Consider the following 25,663-nt stretch of genomic DNA (forward strand, 5'->3'; position numbering starts at 1 on the left):
CTTGTGGTGTGTGAGGACCATGAAGTGACACACCTCCACCAACGGTCAAAAGTATTTGACTGCCAATAGAAAGCAAGGTGCTCTATCATATGTGTTCCAGAGCTGTTTAGCAGCAGAGAGCTTGCTGAAGAAGAAAGTGAGTGACTGCAGGCTGTTGCCGAAATTCTACTGCAGGACAGTGCTGATGGATGCCTGGCTGGTATCAACCACAATGGCTAGCGGGATAGCAGAGTGGGGGTGGATGTGCAGGCTAGTGTCCACCAAGTCACACTTCGTGTCTTCCACTTGCAGTGTCCAAGGCACCGGCTTGTTGCCCTTCATTTTGGCAGAATGAAGGGCAGCAGTGAATGGCTCCTGCATAGCAGCAGCATTCCTCAGATGGCACTGGAAGAAGTTGCCAAGGAAGTGGCCGAGGTTCTTGAATTTCTCTGGGTGCGGGAATCTGAGGATAGCTTGCACCTTGTTGGGTATGAGGCAAGAACCAGCATCAGAGATGACATGACTCAGGAATACCACCTTGCTGGAACTGAGAATGCAATTTCCTGTGTTGATGATGATGCCAACAGCCTGGAGAAATTTAAAAAAATACTATGAAGGTGCTTTCAGTGGTCTTCACGCACTGTGGAAAAAATGATTAGGACAAGCCTCACAAGATGCCATCCAAGAAATGCTGCCACATTTTCACAGCACCATGGAGACTGAAGGTCATCAAGGTATGCTCTTAGAGCCCAAATGATGTGGTGATGGCAGTGTTCTGGATGTCATCAAGTGTGACCAGAACTTTTCCTCATGAAAGACATTGACCAGTGCTTACTACATTACTTCCAGCAGCTGTTGTTCATCTCTGAATCGCTACTGACATAGCTCACATCACTGGAATTCACAAAGTCATTGCTGACTGCAACAGTTGGTAGCTGCACCATCACCTGGACTACAAGGCACTTCCTCTCATACTGTAATTTCTGTCCTTAGGCAGGCTATTCCTTGTTCCAGCTACTACAATAACCTGATCTTCTTTGCCAAAATCTCTGCACAAATAATCTGCCAGTAAGTTTCAAATTACTGTTGACATGCAGTCCTCATTCCACTAGAATATGAGTTTACAATGGACCTCAGGAATATTAAAGCAATTTACTGGTTATTGTATTATCATTATTATATAAAACCACTTTCATAGAATATTCTACAAAATCAGAATAACATCAGTTCCTGTAATTTCAATATAAATTAGAACTTTTCTAAGTTAATGTTTCAGATGGAAATTTTAAGTAATTATGTACTGTAAAGTGCATTTGCCAAAATTTTCTTCATGTGATATATCTCAATAATTTTTTATGAACAGAACGATTTATTTAGAGTCTCACAGATTTGTAAAAGTTAACTGTGAATCTGTTTATCAATCATGTAAACAATATTAAGATATAAGGAATTGTCACTGTTATCAGACACACATATCAGGGTGCCCGAGCCCACGGCAGTGCTGTTTAGTGCAATTTGGTGTTAAGAGTTAGTGTAAAACATGTTAGTGTTGAGCAGGATGCAGTACTAATTTGTTGTTTGTGGTTTGTCAAAACTGATATATATGTGAAAAGTTAAACTCCACTGCTTTGGAGATGAGTGACATAGCTCCTACATCACATGGATTATACTCCAAAAATATGAGTGATGTAGGACCTATGTCAGCTGTTTCTCAGCTTTTTAAATGTATTTCATTCTTTTTCTTACATCTTTTGTCTGTATAAAAGCACTCAATCACCCTTCCACTACCACAAATAACACAGATGGCAGCACCTGTCACTCACATTGGCAGGGAAGGAATACAGACAACATGGTGTGTCACTTGCTTCATGAAGTTCATGTTCACCCTGTTACCATGCTATGCAACTCACAAGGTGTTCCATGCCTCACAATGCCACAAGCTGTACATACAGCCTTGATTGTTGTAAGCTATATATTTTGTATATATTTTCAAGATTACCTTAGGTGATGGGGAGATTAGAACTTTTAACTGTGATTAAATGCTTGATGAACAAATTTCTAATTTTGAAAGCAGAGATGAAAAGCTATTTCTTTCCTCATGGTTTTTATGTATGTGGATATATTGTCTATTGTACAACAGAAAGTTAACACCAAAACACAAAATGACTGCATCCACTGTAACTGTCAGAACACAGTTACAAATGACAGAGATGAGTCTTGACTGTATTTTCAATTATAATTAAAAAAAAGGCTCCTACAGACCAGATGGACCTACTATTGGGCTGCACTTCTTTCGAGAGCAGGTAGTGGAAGAAAGCTTTTTTTTTCACATCTTCATGATGATACCTGGAAATTGGCATATTTTGTATAAAAACCCAAGGGTAAGTAGCAAACATTTTGTTGAATTCATCACTGAATTTGGAAAGCCATTGGTGAACAAAAGAGGCCTGGTCGTATCAACTTTGACTGAAAGTAGTTCACCTGTAAACGGTCTCAGTAGAAGACATTTTCCTAAATTGATTCTAGTTACAGAAGTATCAAAATAGCATCACAGGAAATGTAAGGTTTGTGGAGGGATAAGAAATACAAGATCTGGAAAAATGGTGAGGAAAGATACCAAACAATATTCTGAAGAAAGTGATGGAGGACTTTTGTTTTGCAAAATGCTTCAAAATTTTTCCATACTAATCCAAATGTAACAAATTGACAAAAAAACTGCGTTTTCAAACAGTTTTACCTTTAGTACCAACATAATATAATCCTATCTCCATTTAGGAAAAAATGAATGTGAAAAAACCTTTTCGTTGTGAAAACACCTCAGATTCATTTTGATATTAAAAATTAGAAAAACGAACCCTCTTTCAAATGCAATTAACTAATTTAGTATCTGCACAGTAGAAACTGCTACACAAAATTCAGAAATACCGTGTACTGTGTAAAAGGACAGTATCAGCCAGCTGAATGACATCTTAGCTACCCATTCGTCAAAAGTGTTAATACAGGGTGAAAATGGCCAAAAATCAGTTTACATCTCTGATTAGAGTGCATATACAAAGTCCTGCAAGCCTGGGAACCATGTCTCATTTCATCTAGGGCACTGATGACCTTGCTGTTTAGTGCCCTCACCATGATCATCATCTTATTTCATCTGCAGTGGAGCAAATTTTAACAATCATCCCAACTGCAGCAAAGGAATCAGAGTTAAGGAACCAGCTGCTGCAACTTATGATAGTATTTGTGAAAGCTTCTTAAACTATTCTGTGGCAAAATACAAATATCAGATTTTATTTATTTATTGTCAGTTAATCACGTCATTTTGAAGTAGATTGTTACAAGATAGACTGTTGCTGAATGATATAAACAGAAAAGCAGTGATTTTTACAAAGATTTTACTCTAATGTATGTATACACAGCCTAATTTGAGACTGAATTGTAACTACTAAAAGAGGACCGCGGTGGCCGAGCGGTTCTAGGCGCTTCAGTCCGGAACCGCAGGACTGCTATGGTCGCAGGTTCGAATCCTGCCTCGGGCATGGATGTGTGTGATGTCCTTAGGTTAGTTAGGTTTAAGTAGTTCTAAATTCTAGGGGACTGATAACCTCAGATGTTAAGTCCCATAGTGCTCAGAGCCATTTTGTAACTACTAATTTTTTTTTTTGTTCACCTGCAGTGAAAGCTGCCAGTCTTACAATACTTTGTTTTCCACTTCCACCCACTCCAACAAGCATAACATGCCCCTTATGCATGCGTAGCACCCTATGGACACGGGTAAGGTGTTCAAGTGCATCATCAAATAGCACCAGTTCCATGCGGCTGAGGCGTTCATTGTATTCATCAAGAATCTGTTAAAAAAATATAACATTTATAGCTATGTCTAAATTAAATAAAACCAAATTATTAATCATAAGAACAATGGATAAGTCTAAATAATAAACATATCATTGTAGTGGTATTGCATTGTATCCTACATCAGAATTAAGTTTCAAGTAATATTTACTTATTTTGTTTTAAGCCACTTAACTATTCAGCAGCTTGCAACATATTACTGAATAGATAATCTGTTCCTAAACACAAGAAAATACAATTCCTTATGTCCAAAAATACATATAAATCCATGCAGTTACTTTTCCATGAGCTATTACCGTAATATGTACACATAGATTCCCAGTATCTGCAAATTCTATTGCAACAGTAGATGACAAACTCACACATACACACTCAAGTAAATGCAACTCACTCACACACACGTGGCCTCAGTTGCCTGAGACTGTGTGTGTGTGTGTGTGTGTGTGTGTGTGTGTGTGTGTTTTAGTGTGTAAGTGTGTGTTTTTCGTCTAAATCTGACAAAGGCCTTACTGGTTGAAAGCAATATTTGTGACAGTCTTTTTGCTGTGCTTATTTGCGTCTCAGCATCTCTGCTATACGATTAGTAGCAACTTTCCTTTTCACAATATTGTTACATTCCATCCTGGATTTCCATTGTTTGATTCTATAGCAACAATAATTTTCAAAAATGTTTTCAAATAAACTTCTTTTAAAATAATATTAAGATGACAATCATTACAGAATACCCATATATTTGTAGCATCTTATTCTGTCTGCACATACCTGAGTGTACAGTGGTGTATAAATGTTCCATGTGACTGGGATTGCATGCATGCAAGGCTCAACAGTTAACTACCAAGAGAAGCATGGAATCATCTATATCAGTAACATCAAAGAGTAACTACAATGACAAATACTAGTCACGTGGAATGTGTATAAGCCACTGTACACTCATGTTTGTAGGGACAGAGTGAGATGTTACATAAATATTGTGGGCAATAGAAACCTTTTAAAATTAAAATACAGCATAACTATAATGGAACAATGGCAAATCCAGGATGGAATGTAACAATACAAGAGAAGGAAAGTTGCTACTCACCATATAGCGGATAGCCACAAACAAAAAGATTCACACAATTATAGCTTTCGGCCATTAAAGCCTTTGTCAGCAGTAGACACACATACACACATGTACACACACACTCATGTAAACACAACTTGCACACACGTCTGCAGTCTCAGAGAACTGAAACCACACTGCAAGCAACAGCACCAGTGCATGATGGGAGTGGCGAGTGGGTGGGGGTAAGGAGGAGGCTGGGGCAGGGAGGGGGAGGGATAGTATGGTGGGAGTGAAGTGTTGCAGTTTAGACGGAGGGCACGAGAGAAGGTGTGGAGGTGGGAGGGGGTAAGTAGCGGAAAGGAGAGAAATATAAAGAAATTAAAAGAATGGTTGTGGTGGTGAAATGATGGCTGTGTAGTGCTGGAATGGGAACAGGGAGGGGGCTGGATGGGTGAGGACAGTGACTAACGAAGGTTGAGGCCAGGAGGGTTGCAGGAACGTAGGATGTATTGCAGGGAAAGTTCCCACCTGCGCAATTGAGAAAAGTTGGTGTTGGTGGGAAGGATCCATATGGCACAGGCTGTGAAGCAGTCATTGAGATGAGGGATATCATTTTTGGCAGCGTGTTCAGCAACAGGGTGGTTCACTTGTTTTTTGGCTACAGTTTGTTGGTGGCCATTCATGTGGACAGACAGCTTGGCGTTTGTCATGCCTACATAGAATGCAGCACAGTGGTTGCAGCTTAGCTTGTAAATCATGTAACTAATTTCACAGGTAGCCCTGCCTTTGACGGGATAGGTGATCTTAGTGACCAGATGGAGTAGGTAGTGGTAGGAGGATGTATGGGACATGTCTTGCATCTAGCTCTATTACAGGGGTATGAGCCATGTGGTACAGGATTGGGAGCAGGGGTTGTGTGAGGATGGACGAGTATATTGTGTAGGATCAGTGGATGGCAGAATACCACAGTAGGAGGGGTGGGAAGGATAGTGGGTAGGACATTTCTCATTTCAGGGCACGATGAGAGGTAATCGAAACCCTGGTGGAGAATGTAATTCAGTTGCTCCAGTCCCAGATGGTACAGAGTTACAACGGGAATGCTCCTCTGTGGCCGGACTGTGGGACTTTGGGAGATGGTGGGAGACTGGAAAGATAAAGCCTGGGAGATTTGTTTTTGTACAAGGATGGGAAAATAATTATGGTCAGTGAAGGCTTCAGTGAGACCCTCAGTATATTTTGAGAGAGACTGCTCGTCACTGCAGATGCAACAACCATGGGTGGCTAGACTGTACGGAAGGGACTTCTTGGTATGAAATGGGTGGCAGCTGTCGAAGTGGAGGTGTTGCTGGTGGTTAGTAGGTTTGATATGGATGGAGGTACTGATGTAGCCATCTCTAAGATGGAGGTCAACATCTAGGAAGGTGGCTTGTTGCGTTGAGTAGGACCAGGTGAAGCAAATGGGGGAGAAATGGCTCTGAGCACTTAACTTCTGAGGTCATCAGTCCCCTACAACTTAAAACTACTTAAACCTATCTAACCTAAGGACATCACACACATCCATGCCCGAGGCAGGATTCGAACCTGCGACTGTAGCGGTCGCGCGGTTCCAGACTGGAGCGCCTAGAACCGCTCGGCCACTCCGGCCGGCTAAATAGGGGAGAAGTTGTTGAGGTTCTGAAGGAATGTGAATAAGATGTCCTCACCTTCAATCCAGATAGCAAAGATGTCATCAATGAATCTGAACCAGGTGAGGGGTTTAGGATTCTGCGTTTTTAGGAAGGATTCCTCTAGATGGCCCATGAATAGGTTAGCATAGGATCATGCCATGCGGGTGCCCATAGCCGTACTGCAGATTTGTCTGCCACTCCCACCATACTATCCCTCCCCCTCCCCGCCCCAGCCTCCTCCTTACCCCCACGCATTCGCCACACCTATCATGCACTGGTGCTGCTGCTCGCAGAGTGGTTTCAGTTCTCTGAGACTGCAGCAATGTGTGCAAGTTGTGTGTGTGTGTGTGTGTGTGTGTGTGTGTGTGTGTGTGTGTGTGTGTGTGTGTACTGCTGACAAAGGCCTTAATGGCCAAAAGCTATAATGTGTGAATCTCTTTGTTGTGCTTATCGTGTCTCAGCATAACTATAATGGTAATTCCCAGGATGCAGCAATATAAAAAATGGGAAAGGCAACCACTCACCTACAGGGACTGATATGCATAGTGTAAAAACACGTAACAGAAAACAGCAATCCCTCTAGCTTTCAAGCTTTTTCTGTTTTTCTAGTAAAAGTACACACATCCATACACACAATACACAAACACTCCAACATACACTCCTGCGGCTGCACAAAACTGTATTTTTCACAGCTGTAAATGAGATGAAGAACAGTGGTGATTGAAGAAGATTGCGCCTGCGTGACTGGTAGAAACAAAATGTCACTAGTTGTGAGGACAAGTAAAAAAAAAAGAAGGTTGGTCACACAAATAAGAAAAGGAGATTGAGATGATGAGGAGGGGAGGAGAGAAAAGAGATACACTAACACACAGAACAAAATTATGAAAACTAACCTCTTTAAATATTCGATATATAGCTTCATAGTCAAGCAGGTCTTCATAAACCCTCTGCTCATCTTCACTTATGGCATTTCGGTAGTCCCCAAATAGAAGAGGTTCCTCCATAACAGTTTGAGCATAGTCAGGGAAATATCGTTTCAAGCCTGCTGATATGTGCTCAGCAATTACTGTTTTATCCTGTTGAAACAACAAAAAACAGCAAATAAAATATTCTGATTTTCAATAAAAATTTAAAATAGTTAATTTGATCAGCATGTAATGCCAGATTTCTGTTGAGATTTTAAACAAGGGCAGATAAAATACATAAAGTAACTTAAGTATCTGTCAATATGGTGAACATTATCATTTTATAGGGGCTACTGCCAAAATTTGAAAGTATTGTATTTTACTTCTGAGATGTCAGAATTCACCCCTGGGGAGCATGTCAGTGTTTTCATTTTCGTTTTGATTATAAGCATATAATACTCTTCAGCTGGCACACATTTCAATGCACTAAGTACCTGACTCAATTTATATTCACTTTGAGAGAGCACTGCTATGTCACCAATAAATTGTATCATGCACGTTGTTCTTTATGCAGAGGCAATGGTTTGATGACATATATGGTGGCATGGTTGAATTGCTGTGATGGGTTGTTGTCAGGATGCTGAAGGACAGTTCCTCAAAGAAATATCATTTTTAGTCATACATTTTATTTGAAAAAAACTACAACACTCGTAGTAATCCCCAGCGGTAGCCACATTCCGATCCCCCATCTTGGCATGTGCTCCCAGTAGCAGGTGCCGTGGTGTTGGTGCAACAGGCAGCCAGTAAGTAGCCTAGTAGCCTGTTTGACATGAATAGCTGTGCAGGTATGTTCGTACACGGAGTCCACAGCCACACATGTACATCTGGGCACAGCACTTCAGCTCAGGCAGGATATGGCAGTAAGTCCACAGACCTGCCGTGATTCTTGTAATGAAAAACAATCCGAAGCAGTGGAGACCGCCCATGTGAGTGGATGTGTTCATCATCGACATGTTAATCCAAGAATAGATGTTGAACTGGCTGCAACATGTTGCCAAGTTTGTTTCAACTATGCGGCAGAAGGTTTGCTGGAAAGCCCTTACACATCCTCCATACAGTCCTGATCTCTTCATGAGCTTTTCATATTTTTGGAGCCTTGAAGAAAGACATTTGTAGCCGTATATTTGCCTCAGTAGAAGAGATGCACACCTGGGTACAATCATGGTTCTGTAGGCAACTGAAAACACTTTTCGTTGAAAGCAGCAATTAATTTTCCAATAATTCATCTGCATCATTTGACTGTTCCTTAGACATTTCCCCACTGATACTTGTGAACAGAATAGTTTTCTTAAAACAAGAACAATTTAAACTACAAGGTTTACTGACTGCATTGTAAATCTATGACATTAACCCACTGGCTTATCATTCACATATGATCAGTAACTTATTTAACTGTCCAGTTATATGCTAACAGGGTAATGTTACCAAATTCTCCAGTCTCATTGGACAACCCTTAAAAACTAATTTACAATAAATTGGCTCAATAAATTCCATACAGAATTACATAAAACAAAGTATAACTGTTAATACTGAATCCTGCTAGTCCACATAACTACTGGAAAATCAACACCTGATGTAAATCATTTACATCTTCCATTAAATATCACACAAAAAATCACTCAAGGAATCATATCATTAATCTCATCAGTACATTACAACACAAAAAAAGATTCTGCAACGTGTGATACTGTGCCCTGCCCGAGACGTGACATACTATTTTCCTTTCTTATCGAAATGTCAAAAGTTAAAGATATAATTTAATCTTTGTGCCAATTAACTGCGCTGCAAGTCAGCGAATATGTACCACAATGTACGCCCAGGAGAATGAGAGCGGCGTATCTGTATTTTGTCCTATTTAAGAATGCGTGCTCGTTTTCTCTCTCTCTCTCTCTCTTTAGTCGCGCGCCTTTCCGACAGCACCTTACGCTGTCAGACTCCTATTTTATTCCATTTTTGTTCAAATGAACTGAAATTGTATACCTGTTACTACACCCAATTGCAATTACCGATATGACTTTACTATGAACACTTTATCTTTCGCTCCATAGGCGAGCTAAGATTATTATAATTCCTACGTGATCGCCGAAAGACGGCACAATTCTTTATTATGTCCAAAACTGTGAGATTAGAGCTCGTGATGTCAGATGTCTGTATAAAAAACCTTACTTTGAGAAATTGTTTAATTTGGTATTTCTGCATTCATCTCATAGTAACGATCATCTATCCGCAATTTATAAAATGTTACAGATTTTGCTTAACTACATTTTTTCTTATGTTGCCAACGCGATACCCAGAAATTACATTAAAACTGTTCTGAATTTTCTCTCGAGGCGAGGTGACAGCTAATCATATCCCTGAGATCATAGGAAAGAGTCTACTGACCTCTTCAAACAGCAAAAAAGGTAAAAAAGATTAAGAAAGTGATTTGTGTGTGCGAGTAAAATATTTAAATTCATTTTACTTTTCATTTACTAATAATTAATTAATTATTAATTTTACTTTAATTATTAATATATATGGCGCTCAAAGCGAGTGGCCATAACGTAAGAATAAATGTATTTAAAAATTTAAATCCCATTTTCTAATATAAAATTTGCATTTTTATTTCACATAACCATCCGATGTACTGTACCACGACGTGGAAAAAGTCATCCAATCCACATTACGGCAAATTGTACATCTGTAAGGTAAAAAACTTATTCAAATGAATTTTTTGCTCTGTCAAGACAGTAGTTGTCTTCAATAGTATTTTTCCTTTGATTCTCTACAGAAATAAAGTCGTAGTTACTAGCAGTTTAGTTCAGTGATTTTGGAAGGGTGTGTCAAGAAAAATCCACTTTTGTAAAAATCGTTGCATGATTGTTGCTGCGTGTGAAGACAGAAAACACAAAATGGCCGATTTGGCCGCTCAATGATAAAAGAGCGTCATAGTCAGGAAAATTATTTATTGTATTAACATTATTTACTGTTTTATATGTGTGTATGTATGTTACTGTTAAAGGTTAACATTCGTGTGACGAATTTTTCCCAATTTTTCAAAATTTCAGATTATTGTCAAAGTCGGTAGAAAGGAAAATTTAGCAATTGAAATCATGGCTTCACCATCAAATTTCGGAAATGACATGGTGAATATAAATGAATCACTCATAGATTTCACCACAAATGAGTTAGAAAATCAAACTACGGACTTGAAGATGTCCGCCGCGAATTCGGAGGTCGCACAAAACATCGAAAATGGTCATCCGGCCACTGCAATTAATGAAACTCGGGTGGATACAGATCAATCTAATGAAACCATGGAAGACAGTATTGCGCTTGACCCACTCACTGCTTTCCCGAAAAAGTTGGAATTACGCGATCAGAGAGACAAAGAATTAAAATATTGATATAAAAACCGAGCTAATGAAAATGAAGCAAGCTTATGCAGCAATTTTTCACCAAGTCAACAAACTGGACAGTGGTGTTGAAAAATTAAAAATTTCGGATTCCGCAATAAAATCGGATGTGGAAAAATTAACATCTGACGTTACAGATCTCAAAATAAATAATCAAAATCTCTTAGACGAACAATTAGAATCTCACAAAAGACAAATAAATACTGGAATTTCCAACTGGATAACCACTAAAGAGACGAAACTTGATACAAAGATTAATGTTGCCGTCGACAAAGCTGTTCAGTGCATACGGGAAGAAATATGTTCTGCCGTACAAGCGAATTCAGACGCCACGTACAATCCGCGAGACGGACAAAAAGAACCAAACGAAGGAATGCCTATGTCGACACGGGAAATAAACGGTCGCGTCCGTAATTTGGAGAAAGCCGTTTCGACGGACAGCAAAACGGAAATCAATTTTCCTACGCAACTGTCGAATGACAACAATGCACGAAAAACGACATTCGGGAATGAAAAAAATATTCCAAAGACCCGACTTGTCGCCAGCAAAATGCAATCACGAAGACGAAGGTATAGTGAGTTCACCGAAAATTGAGCAAAATTTACTCAAACGCCGCCATTTTCCAACATTTTCCGAGGACATGAAATCCATCCACCCAATTGTATTTATACGCGCTTCTAAGAATATCTTACACAGATACTGGTCAGAATATAAAAAAATTCAGTTCGTGATGTCACACGTCACCAGTGACGCAGCCCTATGGGCTAGCGAAGCCACTGAATCATGCAATACGCTTGCTGAATTCGAGAAAGCTTTCCTTGCAAAATATTGGTCCGCAGGAATCCAAGAACATTTGCGCAAAGAAGTTTATACCCTTGAACTGTATTATCCGAAAAAGGGGAGCCTGCGCAAATATTTTGAGCGATACATTGCGAATATTAAACACAAAATTACCGATCAACCTTAGGGAAAAATTAATAAATGTACCAGACGAATATTTGGAGCATTTTCTTTCGGTGATCGACTCCTTGGATCTAATTCAAGAAGACGCAAAGTCTTACCAAGCATTCACGAATAACTGTAACGGTTATCACAGTATTTATAATCCAGACAGTAATGAACAGAGTAAACGTAACCAACACGGAAAGGTCAATATGACAAAGTGAATGTGCCTGGTTACAACAACAACAGGAACCATGCTTCGAATGACGCGAATACCGGTTCCGTAGCCAATAAATGGAATTATGGCAACGGTAACTCGGTAAACGGCACGAGCTATAAGCACAAATTCGAAGGTGGAAATAATTACCATGACGCTTACCACGATAAAAGGACACTGTGGAAAAAGCCGAATGGCAATCAATGGGGTAACAACGACAGTCCTCCGAATCAGCCTAACACAAATATTCGGAACAAGAACCAATATCCGAATAGTAATAACGGCAACCAATGGTCAAACCAGCAACCAATTCTATGGTTCGGTAACCAGACACTGGTTAGAAGCTGAGTCTATAAACATGACGATGAATACTTTGTGCAAGCTGAAATTATGGTCACTATTAACGGTGTTATGGTGGAATCAATAATTGATACTGGTGCCATTACATGTGTCATAAATCAGACCTTGTTCGACCAAATTAATCGCATAAAGAGATTACCTATATTGCCCTTGCAAAATTGCCGAGTTTCTGGCGCATTAAGCGCTGCCACACAGATAGTTAAGCAACAGGTGCAGGCCGATCTCTACGTAGAAGACGAGCAACTTACATGCCACTTCTTACTAATTAAAAATTTATCGGTTCCTCGCATCCTAAGGTGGGATTTTATATGCGATAGAAATGCAAAGATTGATCTACCTGCGGGTTAATGCGTGGTTACAAACAAAGGCAAAAGAATTGCACTACGGTTAATTAGGACTCAAAATCCACATAACAGATGCTGTCGTGATGTTATTGTGAAATTGGTAGGCCCAGGTATACCCCACATTTCTAAAGATTCAGAGAGGTCAGAATTTCTGCACTCGAAAGTTAATGACGCAGCAGTACCTAACAATTCAGCATCAATTGTAGCAAAAGTATCACAGTCGACATATCTGAACCAAACACAGAAGGAAGAACTCGCAAATCTCATTGAAGATTATATGCCTGTATTTGATAGTAAACCTGGCACTATAAAGAACTTTGTGTATAACATGGAGGTTACCCCACAAAACTTTTTGTAGGACATCATATGCCGTGCCGTGGAAAAAAAGAATCTGTAAAGGCAGAAATACTTAAGATTCTAGACTGGGGACTAATCGAACCATCGGACTCCACAAAAAAGTATTATGAATGATCAAATGTTAGTAGACAAAGTGCTACTTACCCACTTGAAATTATGACCTTTATTACATGTGTACCAATATTTGTATGTAAACGACTGTATTGTGTATCTAACTTGTATATAGATTTCATGGTGAATGTATAACTAATGTGAATATTTTTCTTTCAGTATTTAGCTCGTAAGTTTTTTCCCTTTGAAATAGTAAGTAAATAACTTCATTCAATAATTAAAGATAACTTTTTCAAAAAGAACTTTTTCAAATGTTATTGCTTTAATGAATATGAATAATTAGTCATGACAGGAATACAGTTGAGAAAAAAAAACTTTTAAACTTTCTTTGCAAAGTCAATGAGTAAACTCAAACTTTGAATCACTTGATGAATAGTAAATTTCATCTTCCCAATTATTTATGAAATAAATTCGATTTTTGTGCTAATGTGTTATTTGCAATGTATGTATATGAAACCCTAAAATAGTCAGCATCTAGAGAATCAAAGGTGTTACCTTGCTTCAACCACTAGAATATACATCCTTCTGATGAATACATGGTAGTCTTATGGCTAATTTTCGCTGCGATTTTAATTTCGTAAGTAGGAAGTAAAATCGTGTGATTTTCTCCACTTGACCGAGAACGAATATCATTTGAATGAGAAACGAAGTAATGCTTTCTTTCCTGGGAATATGTAATGCTTACGAGTACTGAATTTTGAGTAGTGTATATTTGTAATTTCATTCTTTATGGACAGTAATGATGATCTTCTGATCAGTGACTGTTACTGTGAAATCCAATATATAAACCTCCAATGCTAGTATAGCTAAATGTATATAGCAGTGAACTCTCACAGACCTGTGTCTCAAAGAATACTGATATGTTGTAACTATAAAATTTGCCCAAAGTGAATACGTTGATTGAGACTTTTAAAAATAAAGCGTCAGCGTATTTTTCACTGCACAGTGTTGTGACTTACTGGACAATATATAAAAGCAATGGTTGTCACAACGAATTGTATATAAAAATATTCTATTTATTGAACAGTGGTACCACGTCTAGTTTTGTGTGGCGACTTTTCTCCAAGATATGACAATTGGCAACATTTCCCCATACATTACTGCGTGCGAACTGTGCAAAGTGCTTCATTCAGTGACCATAAACTGCAACCAGACAGAAAGTGATCTCTAAATTTTGCGCTTTACTGCCACAAAACCGAAAACAAGTGTGATCAATAGGACAGAATCCACTCGGGAACTGCAAATTTGATCAACTTGTTAAAGACTATGTCTTGTGTGTTGTCGGAACATTGAGTAAACGTTCTTGCTTTGGCATGAACATTTCCTCACCAGCAGCCGCTAGCGTCGCCTGAACTATTTTTGGAAAGGTTTATGCAGCGCTGTGCGGAGCCAACTAATGTTTGCCGAACTGTCCGTAGAGAGACTTCGCGCGGAACGGCTATCAATGGCACTCCGCCCTCTGTGTAATGTTATGGATGAACAACAAAATTCAGGACCCGTTACCTGTCTTATGAGACAACTTACCTTACAGGGCGATAAGCTAACGCTAAGAAATACGACTATTACAACATGTACTTGGTTTTTTTTCGTGACCACCTGCAGCGAGCTGCCACCCATTCTTAACGGGTCACATTCCAGAGAAGTGCAAGTGCTTGTGTCCGAGAGGAAGGAAGGATGAATGTCGCAGCCACCAGACGTCGGTGAACCACAGCAGGTCCACCCGGACCTAATACTTACGTACGGGGGAGCGAGACCTGTACCTAGCAGTCCCCACCGTCCGCCGTTCCATTGCGACGAACTTTTTTCGTCACCTCAACCAACACTTCAATCAAGTCATTCGTCATTCCACCACATAAAGATTTAAATAGATAGTTGTTATGAAACATAACCACAAAATACATACTAGACCTAAACACACAGTAAAGTTTCGAAGTTATCTATGATTGAAATCTGGTTAATTCACAGTAACGCAAATTTTAAAACAACTGTATTTTTAAATATTTGAGATTTTTTCCGTTAATTTATGATGTGTTGCCTAATCATAACACAGAGTAATATCCTTAAACACAGAGTAATATCCTTTTCCGTACAAATATGATGTTAATAACAAAAAAGGTATATTTATTGTTCGGTGATCATGTAACTAATTAAGATCTGAGTTGAAATATTTAGGGATTCATAAGATATCAGCAGAGCCGAACACAAGTTCAGTGAATTGACTTTAAATATTAACTACGTGGTAATATTCCATAAAAGCATAACTTCAAAATAGTGCAAACTAAAAATTAGTGAGTGCCAATGTCAAAGGAATTTTATTGAAAACTTCAATAACTATGCAACGTCTAACTACTATTTGAAAGTATCATAAAGACCTGATTGTAATATTACTAGTAGAAATACGAAACCCTCGGCTCACGGGGGCAGTTCTTTTTTCTTTTTTTTTTTCCTTTTTTTTCCCGGGCCCTCCTATGCCGAATGGGTGAGCCCGTCGAAATTTAACAAAACCGTAGTCAAAAATGTGAAGGTGTACATGCCAATGTTAGAAAGCCACTAGAAGCTAAATAATAAACATTGTAAAGGGAATGTAAGCCCTATGGTCAATTGAAATAACTGATACCTATCTATGACAAATCAGAGAATCTGTTATGGCTGTGAATTTCAAAATATTGTTAATAGTTTTGAAATTCCCGTCCGGGGGGCGAGGTAATATTGTGCCCTGCTCGCCATGTAATAACATACTATTTTCCTTTTTATATCGAAATGTCAAAAGTTAAAGATATAATTTAATCTTTGTGCCAATTAACTGCGCTGCAACTCAGCGAATACGTACGCCCAGGAGAATGAGAGTAGCGTAGCATTATCATCTGTATTTTGTCCTACATAAGAATGGCCGCTCGTCTTTTCTTTCTATTTTCAGTCGCGCGCCTTTCCGACAGCACCTTACGCTATCGGACTCCTATTTTATTCCATTTTTGTTCAAATGAACTGAAATTCTATTCCTGTTAGGAATTTGTTTAATAGTGCCATTACTACCGCCAATTGTGATTACCGATATGACTTTACTATGAACGCTTTTTTTTCTTTTCATCCATAGCCGAGCTAAGATTATTATAATTTCTACGTGATCGCCGAAAGACGGCACAATTCTTTATTATGTCCAAAACTGTGAGATTAGAGTTCGAGATGTCAGATGTCTGTATAAAAAACCTTACTTTGAGAAACAATAATTGTTTAATTTGGTATTTCTGCATTCATTTCATAGTAACGATCATCTATCCTCAATTTATAAAATTTTACAGATTTTGGTTTACTACATTTTTTCTTACGTTGCCAACGCGATACCCACGAAATTAAATTAAAACTGTTCTGAATTTTCTCTCGAGGCGAGGTGACAACTAATCATATCCCTGAGATCATAGGAAAGCAAATTAAAAGTTTTCAGCACGCCAAGAGTCTACTGACCTTCTCTTCAAACAGCAAAAAAGGTAAAAAAGATTAAGAAAGTGATTTGTGTGTGCGAGTCAAACATTTAAATTCATTTTACTGTTCATTTACTACATTTCCTCTTATTTATTTATTTATTTGATTATTATTATTTTTTTTAATATTATTATAAACATTATGTATAAAACATATTAAATCATTGAAAAACATATTCTTACCATTAATCACAACAAATGTTAATGTGAAATAATGAATCCTTTCGACATCTACATCTACACAGATACTCAGCAAGCCACTGCATGGTATGTGGTGGAGGGTGCCCTGTACCACTACTAGTCATTTCCTTTCCTGTTCCACTCACAAATTGAGCGAGGGAAAAACGACTGTTTATATGCCTCTGTATGAGCCCTAATATCTTGTCTCTTATCTTCATGGCCTTTACGCACAATATATATTGGCAGCAGTAGAACTGTTTGGCAATCAGCTGCAAATGCCAGTTTTCTAAACTTTCTCAATAGTGTTTCTCGAAAAGAACATCGCTTTCCTTCCAGGGATTCCCATTTCAGTTCTCAAAACATCAATGTAACACTTACATGTTGTTCAAACCACCAGTAACAAATCTAGCAACCTGCCTCTGAACTGCTTTGATGTTTTCCTTCAATCCGACCTGGCACAGATCCCAAACACTTGAGCGGTACTCCAGAATAGGTTCCACCAGCATCCTACATGCAGTCTCCTTTACAGGTGAACCACTCTTTCCTAAAATTCTTTCAATAAACCAAATTTGGCCATCCACCTTCCCTACCACAGTTCTCAAATACTTGTTCACTCTCATATCACTTTGCAGTGTTGTGCCCAGATATTTAAACGACTTGACTGTGTCAAGCAGGACACTAGTAATACCATATTCAAACTTACAATTTCGATCTTCCTTCTCATTCACATCAACTTGGCACTTTTCCACATTTAGGGCTAACTGCCATTCATCACATCAACTAGGAAGTTTGTCTAAATCGTCTTGTGTTTTCCTACAATCACACAACTTTGATGCCTTACCATACACCATAGCATCATCAGCAAACAGCTGCAGATTGCTTCCAACCCTGTCTGCCAATTCATTTATGAATATAGAGATCAAAAGTGGTCCTATCACACTTCCCTGGGGCACTCCTGGCGATACCATTGTCTCTGACGAATATTCGTCGTTTAGGACAACATACTGGGTTCTATTATTTAAGAAGACTTCAAGCCACTTACATATCTGTGAACTTATTTTATATGCTAGTATCTTCATTAACAGTCTGCACTGGGCTCCATGCCAAATGCTTTCTGGAAATATAGAAATATGGAACCTGTCTGCTGCCTTCCATCCATAGTTCACAGTATATCATGTGAGAAAAGGTCAAGACGAGTTTTGCACAAGCAGTTTCCACTAATCTTTCATGGTCCCCTGAGTTCCATCATCCATCACCAGAGGTCAATTTTAACATGTGATCAAACAGAAAGTTGAATCTTAGGGTTGAACAGCACCCTTCACCTGTATCACACCTGTTAGGCACAATGAACTCCAGCTGAGTTGTAAATAGTTTGTCATCTGCATCTGCACCTTGTACAGCCTGCCACACCCCAAGAATGTGACCTAGTGCCCACACTACTACAACCATTCAATCCACAGACACACACTTCTCAAAAGATTCATGTTTGTTGGCCTGATAATTAACCTTGTAAATATGTCTCCTCTTTCTTCTTCCACCTCACCCCTGATTCCGAGTACCCGGCACTACAAAAGGCGGTGACAAACTTGTCTCCTTTGAAATACATTTGATGTACCACTTCATTACTCACCACATTTGCAATACAATCAATCTCATCAACAGCTTCCTGTGCATCCTCTGCAATATCTACAACAAAATTACTGGCTGCAATTCAACTCTGCACAATGCAAAAGTCATTGGCACATGCACTTTCTGGTATGTCTGGCTCAGGCTCCAAGACCTTTAAACAACACCCATTATCACCCATTGGGGCAGATACTGCTGCACTTATGTGGCTACCCACACATTTATTTACTCCAGTGTAGCATATATGGCACTACAGCTAATTCAGTTGCCACATTTTTACAAGATATCAGAGTTGATAATTCTACATTACCCCCCTTAATTTCTACAGTGCAACTAATTTCTACATCCACAAAAGTACTATCCTTTTTCCTTCTTTCCCCAGCCTCTCCAAAAATCCTAAAATTCCTTTCTACTGCAGAAAGATTCTTGTGCTCATTTTCATCCCAACAATTGTCAAATTCTTTAAGCCTCTTCTCTGCATATTATGGGTGGTATAGCTCCTCTGCTTCTAGCTACGCTCTGTTCCTCTTAATTGCTTGGACAGAAGTGCATTATTTGCTCCCATCAAAGCTAATTCAAGTGCTAAAGCTTGCAATGTTTCCAAAAGGATAGCCGCCTGCAGGACGGACGATGACATGGTTAACCCTTTAACAATTACACAAACAAAAACAAACAATGAGAACTAAACAGAGTGATGACAATGACACTTATACATGTTACTATCCTGACACTGTAGCTTAACTTCTCTGCCTGAGTTGTGACCCATGACTACATGTTTATGTAATGAGCCACATTTCTTGCTATGACAGAATACACTTCCTGTTCCATACATACATACATTAATCCTTGTGATCATGAATAGGACGTTTCGTAATGATGTGGAACATGCCACCTTCACATAATTTTTCTTTACACAAAATAATTAATTAATTATTATTATTTTTTTTTTTTACAGTTACTACTTCATATCTAAGAATTCATCTATTGAGTACAAGGAATTGTCATTCAGAAATTCTTTTAATTTGCTTTTCAATGTTGGTTGGCTATGTGTCAGACTTTTAATACTATTTGGCAAATGACCAAAGATTTTTGTGGCGGCATAATTCACCTCTTTCTGTGCCAAAGTGAGATTTAATCTAGAATAGTGAATGTCATCCTTTCTTCTAGTGTTGTAGCTATGTGCTTCACTGTTATTTTTGAACTGGGATGTGTTATTAATGACAAATTTCATAAGTGAGTATATGTACTGCAAAGGTACTGTGAATATCCTGAGTTCCTTAAATAAATGTCTGCAAGGTGATCTTGGGTGGGCTCCAGCTATTGTTCTGATTACATGCTTTTGTGCAATGAATACTTTATCTCTTAATGATGAATTGCCCCAAAATATGATGCCATATGAAAGCAGTGAATGAAAACAGACATAGTAGGCTAATTTACTGATATGTTTATCTCCAAAATTTGCAATAACCCTTACAGGATAAGTAGCTGAACCTAACCATTTCAGCAGATCATCGATGTGTTTCTTCCAATTCAATTTCTCATCAATGCACACACCCTAAAATTTTGAGTATTCTACCTTAGCAACAGACTTCCATTCATAGTCTATATTTATCAATGGTGTTATGCCATTTACTGTACAGAGTTTTATAAACTGTGTTTTCTCAAAATTTAGTGAGACTCCATTTGCATAGAACCACTTAATAACTTTCTGAAAGACATTATTTGCAATTTCCAAAGCTGATTCTTGCTTCTTAGGTGTGATTACAATACTTGTATCATCAACAAAAAGAACTAGCTTTGCTTCTTCTTGAATGTAGAGTGGCAAGTCATTAATATACATTAAGAAAAACAAGGGACCCAAGACTGAACCCTGTGGGACACCATTCTTGATTCCCCAGTTAGAGGACTCTGCTGGTTTTGCAGACTATCTGTGCTGTCAATTTAAACCTTCTGCATTCTTCCAGTTAAGTATGAAATAAACCATTTGTGCACTGTCCCACTCATACCACAATACTTAAGCTTATCTAGAAGAATTTCATGATTCACACAATCAAAAGCCTTTGAGAGATCACAATATACCCCAATGGTGATTTTTGGTTATTCAATGCATTTAATATTTGATCAGTGAAAGCATATAAAGGATTTTCTGTTGAAAAGACTTTGAAAACTATTGTTAGTATTTAATTTTTGCAAATGTGTGAAGCTACTCTTGAATACATTACTTTTTCAAGAATTTTGGATAGTGCTGGCAGAAGTGAGATTGGGTGGTAGTTGATAGCATCATCAAACCTATCCTCCTTTTATGCAATGGTTTAACAATAGCATATTTAAGTCTCTGTGGAAAAATGCCCTATTTCAGTAAGCTACCAGTACTACACTCCTGGAAATGGAAAAAAGAACACATTGACACCGGTGTGTCAGACCCACCATACTTGCTCCGGACACTGCGAGAGGGCTGTACAAGCAATGATCACACGCACGGCACAGCGGACACACCAGGAACTGCGGTGTTGGCCGTCGAATGGCGCTAGCTGCACAGCATTTGTGCACCGCCGCCGTCAGTGTCAGCCAGTTTGCCGTGGCATATGGAGCTCCATCGCAGTCTTTAACACTGGTAGCATGCCGCGACAGCGTGGACGTGAACCGTATGTGCAGTTGACGGACTTTGAGCGAGGGCGTATAGTGGGCATGCGGGAGGCCGGGTGGACGTACCGCCGAATTGCTCAACACGTGGGGCGTGAGGTCTCCACAGTACATCGATGTTGTCGCCAGTGGTCGGCGGAAGGTGCACGTGCCCGTCGACCTGGGACCGGACCGCAGCGACGCACGGATGCACGCCATGACCGTAGGATCCTACGTAGTGCTGTAGGGGACCGCACCGCCACTTCCCAGCAAATTACGGACACTGTTGCTCCTGGGGTATCGGCGAGGACCATTCACAACCGTCTCCATGAAGCTGGGCTACGGTCCCGCACACCGTTAGGCGTCTTCCGCTCACGCCCCAACATTGTGCAGCCCGCCCCCAGTGGTGTCGCGACAGGCGTGAATGGAGGGACGAATGGAGACGTGTCGTCTTCAGCGATGAGAGTCGCTTCTGCCTTGGTGCCAATGATGGTCGTATGCGTGTTTGGCGCCATGCAGGTGAGCGCCACAATCAGGACTGCATACGACCGAGGCACACAGGGCCAACACCCGGCATCATGGTGTGGGGAGCAATCTCCTACACTGGCCATACACCACTGGTGATCGTCGAGGGGACACTGAATAGTGCACGGTACATCCAAACCGTCATCGAACCCATCGTTCTACCATTCCTAGACCGGCAAGGGAACTTGCTGTTCCAACAGGACAATGCATGTCCGCATGTATCCCGTGCCACCCAACGTGCTCTAGAAGGTGTAAGTCAACTACCCTGGCCAGCAAGATCTCCGGATCTGTCCCCCATAGAGCATGTTTGGGACTGGATGAAGCATCGTCTCACGCGGTCTGCACGTCCAGCACGAACGCTGGTCCAACTGAGGCGCCAGGTGGAAATGGCATGGCAAGCCATCCCACAGGACTACATCCAGCATCTCTACGATCGTCTCCATGGGAGAATAGCAGCCTGCATTGCTGCGAAAGGTGGATATACACTGTACTAGTGCCGACATTGTGCATGCTCTGTTGCCTGTGTCTATGTGCCTGTGGTTCTGTCAGTGTGATCATGTGATGTATCTGACCCCAGGAATGTGTCAATAAAGTTTCCCCTTCCTGGGACAATGAATTCACGGTGTTCTTATTTCAATTTCCAAGAGTGTATATATGTGGCTGAGAATCCTACTCATCTATTTTGAACAAGCTTTTAGTACTCTGTTGGTAGCGCCACCAACTCTGTGCAAGCTTTTACTTTTGAGTGAATTTATTATGTTCCTAATTTCAGTGGTAGAGGAGGGTTGAATTTCAGTTTTATCAAATGGCATAGGTGTTGCTAACTTCCATATTGAGCCGTGCATTTTATAATGAACAGCTTGGGTCCTATTTTTTCTAAACACTTCAAAACATTATTAAAAATATTTTCTACTTCTGACTTTTTGTTGACAAATGTTTCACTGAGTTTGATAGAAATACAGTCTTTCTGTGCTCTCAGTTGCCCTGTTTCCCTTTTAACAACATTCTAAATTGTTTTAATTTTAATATCAGAGGTGCTAATCTCAGACATGTCCACCCCGATAGCTGAATGGTCAGCATGAGAGACTGCCATCCTAAGGGGCCCCGGTTCGATTCCAAGCTGGGTCGGGGATTTTCTCCACTCAGGGACTGGGTGTCGTGTCGTCGTCGTCATCATTACATCCCCATTTGGCGCACAGGTCGCAGAATGTTGTGTCGAATGTAATAAGACCTACACCAAGGCGGCCTGACCTGCCCCGTAAGGGGTCTCCCGGCCAATGACGCCACATGCTCATTCCATCTCAGACATAATGCACATAGTTTTGGACTTTCTAACAACTTTTCTTAACACAGTGCAATACTTTTTATAATGTTTGAGTGTTTCTGGATCATTACTTTTTGTAGCTTTTACTGTTCACAAGATTTTTTATGCCTTTATTAAGCCATAGCTTTTTAGATGGTTTTTTACAATTACGTTTCACTGTTTTCTTAGGAAAACTGTTTTCAAGTGTACTCATAAAGGCATCATGAAATGAGTTAAATTTTACAACTCATTCCGGTCTAAGTGTTGCAGGCTTTCCCAAAAATTTGCAATTGTTGAATTGTTCATTGAATGAATTACTTTGAAGGACTGTTTTGCATTACTACATGGAGCTATGTCATATAATGTAACTAACTGTGCATCATGATCAGAAAGACTACTCTTAACAGGAACAGTATATATTTGATTAAATTTATTTTGGTCTACAAAAGCATTATCTATCAGTGTGCTACTTTCCTGTACTACCCAAGTATGAAAATCAATAACTGATGTCAAATTGAAAGAACCAAATAATAATTCAAGGTCATTCTTTCTATCAGGCTCTTTTGGAAAATCTACAGTGCAATCCCATAAACAATAATTTGTTTCCCTCTGTTTGCAAGATAGCAAAACAAAGAATCCAATTTTTCAGAAACAGATGAAAATTTCCCCAAGGTGACCTACATACTGCTACAATTATAAAAGTACTATTATTTAGTTTAAGCTCACAGACACATGCTTCTATATGTTAGTCTACAAAATTTTTTTTAGTTTCTAAATCTTCACACTTTGATAAATTTTAACATATATGGCAAATCTCCCTCTCTCCATAGTGTGTCTACTTAAATGTACTGAAGGCTTATATCCACCTACATTTGCCTTTTACGTGTTTGTGATTATATGATGTTCAGACAGGCATGTACATCTATTCCACCCTCAGTTTCTAAATCTTCTAAACAAACAACAAGCTCATCTACTTTGTTTTTTAATCTCTTGAAATTCTGATGCAATATATTAACATTATTTTTCGCTTCACTTTTATGAGAATCTTGTGATAAACCAACATTATTTTTCACTGTAGTTTTATGAGAATTTTGTGATATTTTTACCATCTCTAGTACTTGCCTGTCTGAACTTCTCATTAAGTTTAATTTCATTCAATGTTGAATTGTTGGACACTGATCTTAGCCTAAAAAAGTGGCACTCCCATGAGTTTCAGTGCCCCACTCCCTCCCCCCAATAAAGATTTTGCTGTCATTTTAGCCAATTTACCCTGCTCTTTCCTATTGAGATGTAGGCCACACCTTGTGAAGCACCACCTACCAATAACTCCACCAGGAACCAATCCAATGCCTGACAAAGTAGCTGCCCGAAGATGCTGATCTAACTCCATACTGATCCTCCTGACAGAGCTGTTCAATTGAGGCCTATCATACTGCATGAAAGCATGAAACAAGTTAAGCAACAAATCTGTATGGTTTATTGCAAATGCTATTTTTACCAGGTCACATTCAATATTGTAGTCCCGATCCCTATCTTTCCTGCTCCACTCACTATCACAACATGATCCTGCTTTGTAAAACACTTGCACAATGATCTGACATCCTCTATCACTAGCATCTTTCCATTTCATATCCCTGCAAAGTGTTAAATCCAGAAATTTGTACGAGTTAACCAATTAAAACTGTGACTCTTTGATAGTATAGTCACAGGATACTCCTTTTTGTTTTGTTTTCTGAAATGCACAATTTTGCATTTCTGAACATTTTTAGACAAGTTATCAAAATTTGCACCATTTTAAAATCTGATCAAGATCTGACTTAATATTTATGCAGCTTCTTTCACACACTACTTCACTAAAGATAACTGCATCATCTGCATACATATTAATATTACTCACAAGCTCATTAACATAAAATATAAACAGCAGGTGTTTCAACACACTTCCCTGGGGCAAACCTGAGGTTACTTACAAATCTGTTTATGACTCTTCATCCAGAATAACTTGCTGTGTCCTCCCTACCTAAAAATTCTCAATCCAGTCATAAATTTTTCTTGATAACCAATATGACTGTCTTTTTTTATAATAAAAGCATAGATGTACTACTGAGTCCAATACTTTTCAGAAATCAGGACAGCATTTACCCAAGTGTCCTTATCCAGAGCTTAAATTGAGGCAGTCCTCCTGGGTTTACCTTTGTAAGGGATCATTTGAAAACAGAGTTAAGCATTTCTGCTTTTGATTTACTACCCTCAATTTCAGTCCCTGTCTCATCTGTAAGTGACTGGATGCAGAAGACCAGAATTTCTTTGGTTAATGTGAAAGATCATTTGACACTATTCTGCTACGGTGGTCACGAAGGCAAATGTGTTTCATTTTCCATATCTCAATATATAGCACTATGCTTTGTTTTATACCTGTTCTGAAGTTATCTCAGTTTCTTTAGAAGCTTCTTTACAGTGACTATCTATCATAGAGGGTCCCTGCCTTTATGAACTGTGCTACTGGGTGCGTATCTATCCTGTGCGTGGCCAACTATTTTTTTCAAAATTGATCCACCATCCCCCAACATGTTCCTGTCTTGCAGCAAAAGTTTGAAGATCCTCACTGAAATTTAAGACTACCAATTTTTTGTCTAGTTTATTGAACATATATATCTTTCTACTTATTTTAGTTGCCCTTTAGTAATCATTGTTGACACAAC

The 25,663-nt window shown here is 39.2% G+C and overlaps 1 protein-coding gene across 1 annotated transcript in view; it reads right to left on the reverse strand.

The window, feature by feature from the left end:
* Positions 1 to 25,663, reverse strand: part of LOC126263364 (dynein axonemal heavy chain 10) — a 1,742,213-nt gene that overhangs the window by 440,126 nt on the left and 1,276,424 nt on the right. The window contains exons 50-51 of the mRNA XM_049960456.1: positions 7,428 to 7,610; positions 3,644 to 3,821 (exon numbers count right to left, since the gene is read on the reverse strand). Coding sequence (XP_049816413.1) covers positions 3,644 to 3,821; positions 7,428 to 7,610 — 361 coding nt within the window. The remainder of the gene's footprint in view (positions 1 to 3,643; positions 3,822 to 7,427; positions 7,611 to 25,663) is intronic.

Source organism: Schistocerca nitens, chromosome 6 (genome assembly GCF_023898315.1).
Source record: "Schistocerca nitens isolate TAMUIC-IGC-003100 chromosome 6, iqSchNite1.1, whole genome shotgun sequence".
Lineage (NCBI taxonomy): Eukaryota > Metazoa > Arthropoda > Insecta > Orthoptera > Acrididae > Schistocerca > Schistocerca nitens.